The 10,172-nt window shown below is 39.3% G+C and overlaps 1 protein-coding gene across 4 annotated transcripts in view; it reads left to right on the top strand.

The window, feature by feature from the left end:
- Positions 1-477: 477 nt before the first annotated feature.
- The window catches only part of pbx1b (pre-B-cell leukemia homeobox 1b), a 48,000-nt gene continuing 38,305 nt past the window's right edge, over positions 478-10,172 (top strand). For all 4 annotated transcript variants that reach the window (XM_071524326.1, XM_071524325.1, XM_071524324.1 and 1 more), the window contains exons 1-2: positions 478-665; positions 1,838-1,911. In XM_071524326.1, the coding sequence (XP_071380427.1) occupies positions 478-665; positions 1,838-1,911 (262 nt within the window). The remainder of the gene's footprint in view (positions 666-1,837; positions 1,912-10,172) is intronic.

The raw sequence follows: 10,172 nt of genomic DNA, 5'->3' as shown, positions 1-10,172 counted from the left end.
GCTTGCCCAGCCTGTACTGTACATGACAAAAGCAAGAGGATGGAGTGAGTCTAATTAACCCACAGTTCTTATTTCTCAAAGCCACTTTTTTTTTTTACTCACGACGTAGTCTGTTTGGCAGAAAGAGGGGTTGGGGTTTGGATCACTGCGCCACATTACAACAGAAACGTGTCCTAGTTCATATTTGTAGTATAAACCAGCCTATCTCTTTTTACGCACACCCTACTCCAGTGAAGGCAGCAGCAGTTCATATCAGATTTCACATTCAGCTCCGACCAGCTGGGAGAGAGACAGCCAGAGCAAGAGGGCTCGTTTCTCCACTTCCCCGCCGATACTCCGCGCTCCTCGGCGAGCCAGCAGCGCCAGAAAACCCTGCGAGGAACCGGGTGTACGCAATATTAAAGCCGCTGTCGGGATTTTTTGTGTGTGCAGGATTTCTGCGAGATTTGACACAGAGAATTTAGATAGAGGGAAGAGATGGACGAGCAGCCGAGGTTGATGCACTCTCATACGGGGGTAGGCATGGCAGGGCACCCCGGCCTGTCGCAGCATATGCAGGAAGGCACCGGAGGAACAGACGGCGATGGAAGAAAACAGGACATTGGAGACATTTTACAGCAAATTATGACCATCACAGATCAAAGTCTGGACGAAGCCCAAGCCAGGTAAGGTGGCACAGATTTGCGCTGATTCGTAGCCTATAACGAGGTGGCAAACTAGATGAAATTATTTTTTTTTAAAAGGAAGAAAAAAATAATAATTTAGCGAAATTTAATTTAAAAAAAAAAAAAATACAGTGCGGTGTTCATGAACTGAATACGCACACGCGCTTGGCATAGCCTTGTCCAAAACCAGACAAAACAGTGGAAAACAACGATGGCATGTATTGCAGCACTTAAACTTAAATCACTAGTTTTGGTTTTGGTTGACTAACTTGACAGCCACGCTCCTCAAAGGAAGAAACGATGTGACAACAAATCTGACATCTAAAGTAGCCGATTTTATGAATTATTCTTATGGTGCCTATTAGTGTTGCCAACTTGTATTGAGACTATTTTTGAAATACACCTTTATTCAGTAAAGGCGCATTTACAAGATAAAACAAACAAATAAAGCTGATATTTTATTTACTAAATAAGAAATGTAATTCTTGAGTAACAAGCCAGTCTTTCTGAACTGACTCAAAGTCCTGCCTGGCGTGTTTACAACGTGGTGGGCAAATGCAATGCAACTTTCTTACTTTTGCTATAATTCAAGGTTTCATCCATCTTGTGTAGTTCTTATTAAATTGAATAAATCTCCAAGTGACTGACAATATGTTAAAACATGATTCTAAATTTTTACTTATTTATCTTTTATAATTTTTTTTCTTGACAGTAGGCAGCCTACAGAGGTAAAAGCAACCAATGATCAACAACCTCAACCCCCAAAAAGCATTCTATATCTTAATTATATTATTTTATGATAGTCAATAAGACACTATATAAGCCTAATTATAATTATTTTTTTTTAATTACTGTTTTATTATTGTTTTATATCAGTGATCCTGTCTTTACTATGTGTCCTTGAAATGGCTATAGTTAAAATCATTTTACACCAATTAAACTGGGCCACACATGTTCTATATACCTTATAGGTGTTATTCAGCTGTAATATATTATCAGCTGTGCCTTGTAACCAAATAATGTGCAATAGCATGTTGTTATCTGAAATAAAATGAAATACAAAAATATCATATACAGCCTTGTGTACATAATTTAGTGGTAGAACAGGCTAGATAACATACTTTTCTCTGACATGCACTGAGGTTGCTTATAAAGCCACTTTTATGTTGCAGGAAACATGCTTTGAATTGTCACAGAATGAAGCCTGCTCTTTTCAATGTCTTGTGTGAAATCAAAGAAAAAACAGGTAAGTTCAAATTTTCACCCGAGTTCATTGCATTCATTCATTGCTATCCTGTGCCAAGATAACCTTGGGATGGGAAACGTATCCACTGCACTGATAGCATAATGTTGTGTCTATATTGTCTAACAGCAAAGCCTATAAGTCACCTTAAGCGGCTAAAATGCACACAAATACTGAACACACACATAATTTTTTGACCAATGAAACATTTAGCTAAAAAATGCCAAAATGTGTGTTTCAAGAGAAGCATCGTAACAATTGTGTGTGGGCTATTTTATCATCAAAGGGTAATTTGCTATTCAGACTTAAATTCACATTGAAGAACTTGATGCTGGATATTCAGTCACAACACAATTTGCCATATAAATCCCACTGACATGTCAGACATGTGTTTCCTCCTTTATAAATGCTGCATGTTTTAGCGATTGCACAATAGGAACAGTGGACAATTACCTCTAAACAGTCCTTATCAATTATTGTGTCAACATATGAATAAGGTTTTGATGTCATTGTTGGATAATAGAGAGTATTGAGCAAAATTGCCACATGCATTGTGATGTCTCCCCTTGTGAGTTAACTGTCAAGTCTGGTGAATATGTCTCATTCTATTCTGTATTGTGTCTCTCTATTAAAGCAGTTGTGAGAGAGCATGTCACCAAAATAATTGCTAGGAGAGAAATAACATAACATGGGAGGCGTAAGTCATGTTTCCAAATCGTTTTCCCTGTGACATTTTTGAAATTGGCACAGATAGAATTCAGTGCACTTCAGATTGATAGCGTGCATCTCATCTTTTATTTTCCCATCTTTAGACTGATGTGGTGTAGGACTCTTCAAAACTTACAGTGGTGAGATATTGAATTGCCATAGTTGGCCAGTTTAATGTCAAAGGCAGCGCTTTCTGTGTTTCACAGTCATTAGTGCATGAAATAAAATGGAATGGTTGTAGGATAAATGAGATATCATTTTCATTATCTCCAAAGTTGCACTTGCTCATACTTCACGTTTGTGGCAGTGATGACTGGAGTTGTTTATATTCTTTCTTGCGTGTGATCCCAACCTTGCATGATGTTTTCATTGATGTTTTCATTGAGGTTTTCATTGAAGTTCACCTCGCTGCCTGCCCTCAAGCCCCGTAGTTTATCTTGAATCGGCCACTGCCTCAGGAGAGCAGGGGGCCTTTTGAAGCCTGCTGGCTCTCTCTTCTTTTTTGTTGTCTTGGTAGGTTTTTGGAGGGGGAGTGACACAGTTATGCATAGTGTTTTACTCCCTGGCGCTTCTCGGAGTTCATCCAAAGTTCGGCTCTGCTGAGAGTACAAAGTAACTTGGACCTCTTCCTGGCTGCACACCCATTCTTTTCTCTTTCAGCTGGCAACCCATAAATACATGGCACAGGTTATGGCGCTTTACAGAAGAGATATGGTGCTTGTCTTGTTTTGGTAGACTTTATGTATCACATCAGCACTGAAAGCATTTATTATCATTGTATGATAATAGTATCATTGTATGCTTTAATTACATCCAGGTAACTTTGTTGTAACTTTTAGTTAGTTGGAAATTTTTACTTTTACTACAATTTATACCCTACTGTTTCTGTAATTTAGGTATGATGTGGAAGTTGATTATTTTTGTTTCATATCACTTGTGTGAAGTTTGCAATAGCATCAAAACAAATGAGAGAGTCAACAAAAGTTAGTATTTTACATTTGGAATAAGTCTCCTATTTAGCATGTGATCATTTGCAGTTGTAGACTTGCTGCCAAAGTCTAAAAATCATTATGATCACCATGTTAAATCAGTTTCTGTGCTTAACACCATGTCAACTTCCAGATAAGTAAAGCAATACAGAGTACTGCCGGGTTCAGTGTAAATAAAAAATAGAGTGCTGTAGGCTATACAGACCTTTTCTGCTGCTCTCAATTATGTTTTTTAAGCATTAAAATGTTTGATGCTATTCATACCTTACCAAGACAGAGTTCACCAGTGTTTTGAGTAACATCTCAAAATGTGGTAAACGCTACTGTCACTGGCAGGATAGTGTGGATTTTTACATTTTTAAAGTGATAGTATGCACAAGGTCTTTTCAGTTGAAAATTAATCCTAGAAGATCCTAAAAGATCCTAGTTCTGCTCTGAATATTAACATAAATCGATAAATTTATATTTTTTATAGAAAGCAACATCATGTTGCTCCCTCTAGTGGTTCAGTCTCCCTTTCAAATTTAATTACAGTAAATTTTATACTTACAACTAGGGTTATATTTTTGTGACCCCCTTTATTTTTCGTTTTCATTTTATTTTAATTCAATGTCAGTTTAGGTTTGCCTAATTTACAGAGATCAAATTTTAGTTTTGATGGTTAACGCGAAGCATAGTAGGTAGCTATCGTACTTGTCTAATGTTTGAACTGTATTAAGATAGTCTTGGTCATTTTGCCATGGTTCTCTTTCTGTATACTTATTTGTCATTATGGGTTAGGGTTTGACTGAAAGTAAAAAAAAAAAAAAATCCTATATATATATATTTTAACTTTTTTGTAGTAACTGCTTATTAAGACTAAGACTGGTTAAGATTGTATTTTTTTTTTAGAGATCATGGATGCAGTTTTTTTCCCCACACACTTGACACAGCTGATATTTTTATTTCAGCTTCATAAAAAGCTCAGCTCTAGTCTAGTATAACTATAATTATCTCAGTACTTTCTGTGCTGGCTGATGTCACCTGAGAAACCAACTGAAGTCCAGTTTCTGTCTGCTGTCTCTCTGCCTTTGTGCCAACTGCCCAACTTTCCCTGCTGCATCTTTTAAAAATTTAAAAAGTTGAGTACAGAACAGCCAAAATTAAGGCTTTTGGAGACTCTTCAGAGTTGCATTTGTGCCACTGTAACTTTGTAATAAGAAACATCCCATGTGTTTTTCTTTTTCTTTTTACAGTGTAGAGACAGTCTAGAGTCATAGAGCTGCTGTTCTGCTGTGTATATTTTCCATGGCTGGCTGTCCCCAGAGCAGCTGACAGCACCTGCAGGACACAATGCCAGTGTTGATCTAGGGCCTGAACTTCTGACCTACTCTGTGTATTTTTACTGGGATGCAGTGAGGGATGGCCAACAGAAATATTGTGCAGTATAAACAAGCACAATGGTGCGCTTACACCCCAGAGGAAAGGAGAAGGAAGGAACACTTTATTTAAACCAATGCGTCCTTTACTTTTTTCTTTTTTTTTCTTCCTTTTTTTTTTTTTTAGACACTGGCTTCGTCTTTGGCCAGTTTCATTCCTGGCATATTTTGGTTGTCTTTTTTAGTTGAAAGGAATGTTACTTTTCAGAGACCGTGTATGAGTGTGTGTGAGTGAGTGTGTGTGTGTATGTGAGTGAGTGTGTGTGTTAAAGCAAATGAGCCTGGTTGTTTGTCAGAGCTCCTGGAGCAATGTGATTGAGGGCAACACAGTGTATTCTGAAGAAGAGACTGGGCATTAAATTATATTAAGTTTATTGTGCGTCTGAAATGTAGAGCAAAGGTAAAAACAGCCCCGGTTTGGGTTTGTCTGTGTTAGCGTATGTCCTAGCAACACCAGTGCAGCCTCTGGTAGGAGAGGTTCTCACAGGGACTTTCCAAAAATATATCCAAACAATTTGACTCCGCTGCTATTGGGCCATGAAACCTTAACCTTTCACTAACTGAATTCTTTAACTTAACAGGCTGGTAAATATAGGGACATCAAATAAATGCGACACAACTCAATCCAAACCGCATCTCTGTCTGTCTGTCTGTCTGTCTGTCTCTCTCTCTGTCTCTCTTTCTCTCGCTCTCTCTCTCTCTCTCTCTCTCTCTCTCTCTCTCTCTCTCTCTCTCTCTCTCTATCTATCTATCTATCTATATGGTCATAGGTGGATGTTGAAACAAGTCAGGGGTTATATGCATCATATGTGTATACAAATATTATCTTTTTATTTTATTGAAATTTTCAACCAGGACTGTTTTCTGTTCTTTTTCACCATGAGTTTTTTTATGATTGATGAAAAGGCCTCTTTAGATAAGCAAATGCTTGACAAACTGATTTGGAAAATGAGCTGCCTTGACCTCTGTAAACACTTCACCAACATCATAAATCTCTACCAGTGTCAAACAAAACCACTCCTTGACTGAGCTGCTCAGTAAATGTGCTGCTCTGACTTGCTGTTTAATTTTTTTTCTCTCAACCTCAACAAAAGGGCAGCTTTCTTGTGGCCTGTGTTTGAATAGTGTAAGGTTTCAAGCCTAGGGGATCCTCCATTTATAAAAATGACTAGCCAAGTGATGTAATGTTATTTTTTGAAGGGTGAAAATAGGGTGTTTTACAGAGGGCAGCAGAGTAATGTTTGACGGGATGAAATGAGCCAGAGATCTGATTATGGAGGCTGCATGGAAGCCTACACTGCATTGACTTGTCAGTCCATTCAGATGCCTGGCATCTGCCTATTTGTATTGCAGAGGCAAGAACTCGGCTCGGTCGTTGTATAAACAATTTTCGTCAGCCTTCATGATAACCAGAGAGAAACTGGTATGATTTCCAGCTTCAAAATGTAAGGCGTACTGGTGAACTAAAGGAATTTCAACATGTCTTTTAAATCTTCAGGTTGGCTCAGGGCTGCATCCTGAGTTTTCCAATGAAAAAGATTCTATAATCACTACTGCAGGAACGTCTCTATAATTCAACAGGATGAGGTTCGCGGGGCTTGTTGGGAGCCAAGGTAAATGTAAACTAGCAGGTCGTACCGGTGTATTGTGCCTTCTATCAATTGAGAGGCGATGTAGATGTCTGCTCCGATACAGAGCGCGGTGTCACAGGCTGTGCGTCCCGTCTCGTCTGAGTCTCCTGGCCGACAGAGAGATGATTCTAATACGTGCAGCTTTTGTCTCCCTTTTATCCTTCCTCCTCGATGCTGATACAGCAGCATTCAGGGGAGAGAAATGCCAAGCTAGCCACCACAGCTGTTTCCCCAATCTCTCTGCTTAATCATCCACCGAGAGGAAGAGCCAAAGTCTAATTCTGCTCAGAGGATATAGGCAACTGGGAAAATAGGACAATGTGCCTTTTGATTAACCATCATAAGGCTGTTACTGACTTTTTATTGTATTTGATGCAGAATCATAATCGCAGTATCTTCAGTGAGTGACAGTATTGTAAATGGTGTGTTAATACCATTACAGTATAGAACAATGTGGTTACATTATACATTATGCAAATTGTCAGTCGCCTAATTGATACATGTTAATCATATTAAGGAGCTTAATTATAGGAATCTTACTGTGCTGCGATTTGGTAATTAACATTGACATCACATTTACAAGGAAAGTGATCTATTTTTTTTTCCAGGATAAGTTTTTCTACCTTGATCATTTTCTCTTATCCTTGCCATTGTGAAAAGGAAGAGCCGACAGTATTTCTTGTCTATATTTTTGAACTGATTAATGATTTTTTGAGCTGATTTTTTAAACTGATTAATGATTTTTTTCCCCCCCGTTTGCTCAAGGCCACTGGAATGCTGTTCATAAAAAAAATGACATTTTGCTCATAGCAGCCCTGCCAGTGTGGAGATTGCAGAATGAAGGCGAGATCCAAGTGGACTTGTAAATGAGCATAGGCCTCAATCTTTCACCAGACTGTAGGCTCCTGTACTCAAAGCCGAGAAACGATTGCTTAAATATCACTGTTCTGCCATTTACTCTGTTCAAGGGTCTGTTTGCAATCTCGGTCCCTGCAGGTTTGGTCTGCCTTTTTTATACTGGCTTCCTTAATATGTTACGAATTTAATCAAGTCCGCAAATTTGTTATGCACGTTAAATTGAACATGCAATGGCACATTTGAATGTGGTTGCCATACCAACCCCCCAGGAGTTCATTTTCCATAATGTAGTGTTTGGAATCTCATTTCCTCCACTCTCCCCTGCTGCTACTTGCAGACGCCACCTCCAGGCTTCCACTGTACGTATGCTATGAAAGAGCCGAGGCTGCCACAGCTTTCAAACACTGGAGAGAGAGAGTGAGAGAGAGAGAGAGAGAGAGAGAGAGAGACTGAGGGAGGGAGAAAGAGAAGAGAGAGAGGCCTCTCTCCACGTAGTGGAAATGACACAAATTAATATACACTACTTAAACCAGACCAAGATTAATGGTTCCCTTTCGCTGCAGCTTAGTCCCACTGTCAGTTGCCGGGTGCTCGTTGGACAAAATCAACACTAATCAACATTTATTCCACTTTTGCCCTGGGCCCTCAGGAGTCTGGCAGGACTGTGTGGCCCCCCTCCCCTCCCAGCAATCCACCCCTCCCTTCGTCCGTCTCGCTACGCTTTTCACCTCTCATCCAGCTCCTCCATACATCACCCTCCTCACACCGCTCGGCTCCTCAGAGGAGAGTGCGCCCCCTCCTATCAGGCCACATTAGAGTCATGATAGATTTTCTCTTTTCATTTGCATCTGATATTTAACACAGTAAAGCAGTTGCTCTGTCACTTTACAGTACAAGTGTGTGCGTGCGTGTGTGTGTGTGTGTGTGTTTGCAGGAGTGTGTGCGTGAGTGAGTGCACATATGTACGCGCTAGCTTGTGTCCGTGTAGGCTATATTTTTTAAGCAGTCATTCCAGTCAGTAATCTTATCTTTTGCCCAGTCGCCATTGCATTATCAGAAACAGGATATGCGTTCACTATTCTGTTCGGTGTGTGTGTGTGTGTGTGTGTCAGGTACAGTATATATAGACGAGTGGATTTTCTTGAAAGCAGCATCAAGCATTCAGATTCCCCATTACTGGGAAACTGAAATCCACCTTCCTCCCAATAAGACAAGGTTACTGAACAGTTATCTCCAAGAAGCACTACATGAAATTATCATGGAATAATATCATTTTAGTGCTTTCCAAAGAACTGTAAGCAAAATGCTAATGTTATATAATGTTCGAACTTATACAGTACATTGTATATTTCCTTTTGATTTTGGTCGTCATTGACTGGCAGCAGTGGTGCCCACAGATCCGCTGACTATCCTGTCAGCTACAGCAGCACCTCTCCTTGCAGGGCAACATAAAGCATCCCACTAAGGCTCATAATTGGCCTAGCTAATGCATGCTGCAATTCCACTGCTGCTACTCATCTCTTTGTCATTCCACTGGCTCAGATAAAAACATACTCAGAGGGATGATTATTAAGAGATACGCCTGAAATTAAATGCTGCCTGTATCTTAGTCGTAAATGTAAAGGAAATTCCACCAGCTCAAACAGACTTACACCACTCTTATAGGAAAGAATGATTGCGTTACTGGGTCACATGCACAGCCATTATTTTAAAGGAGAATATTGTGGCGTTTTAACTTTGAAATATCATCCCTGTGTCTCAGATCTGTATTAGTGAGCAATTTACTCTCGGCTCCCACACCAGAAACAAGAGTTTGTCACACCTCGCATTTGTGATTTCACACTGATGTGCAGCTAAGAATGAATTAGACAACATGGAGAAGATGACTGTGATGCATGCAGGATAATTTGTGGAGCTCCACCACTATAATATAAAGCTACAGTTCATCATCTATAATCTAATACAAACACGTTAGTCTTTGTTGAGTGGTATTCCCCTTTATTCCCCTCTTGGAGGAAAATACTGGTATGTTTTGTGCTAAAAGTAATATTTTTCCCTTTATTTTAAACCCACAGACTGTTAGTTGATGCATGCAACATGTTGTAGCATAATTCAAAGTCGTAGTACAGTCCACTACTCATAGGATCCCTTTCGGTTTGGAGCAGCATCCATCCAATACCCTATAGACAGACATTCTCGTCAGTCTAAAGCCATAATCCATCACAGCGAACTGAGTACTTTCCATTTTATTTATAGAAATAGCTTCCTTGCTCATTTCGGGCAAAAGCTTTGATAAGTGGCAGCAAGTTCCTGGATAAGTAGTATTATTGAATCAATGCACTCCACAAGAACCATATGATTTTTGCTGGACCCGATAGCTGCAAACGTTTGTTCAGTAAATACTGTGAACCAACTAAAAACAGTTCAGTGATTAAGTATTTCCTGGGTTTTTACGACTTCACATGGCATTTCAAGCTACATGAATTAAATGGTCCTTTAGCCTCAAATTATAATGACCAAGCCATGCAGTATAAAATTGCCTAAAGATAATATGAAATAGGGCTGCAATGAAAGAAGTGAAAAATACTGGTATTTTGCTTTAAGTATCTTTTAAAATCTGATAGTGATTTTTTCTTTTGTGTCAAAAACAATATGAGATT

The sequence above is a fragment of the Centroberyx affinis genome, unplaced genomic scaffold, assembly GCF_046629955.1.
Source record: "Centroberyx affinis isolate AG114_WGS23_722 - 3 ecotype Tasmania unplaced genomic scaffold, CSIRO-AGI_Caff_v1 ptg001183l_1, whole genome shotgun sequence".
Classification (NCBI taxonomy): Eukaryota; Metazoa; Chordata; class Actinopteri; order Beryciformes; family Berycidae; genus Centroberyx; species Centroberyx affinis.
Note: the sequence above shows the minus strand (reverse complement) of the source record. Positions and strands in the feature narration are given on the sequence as shown.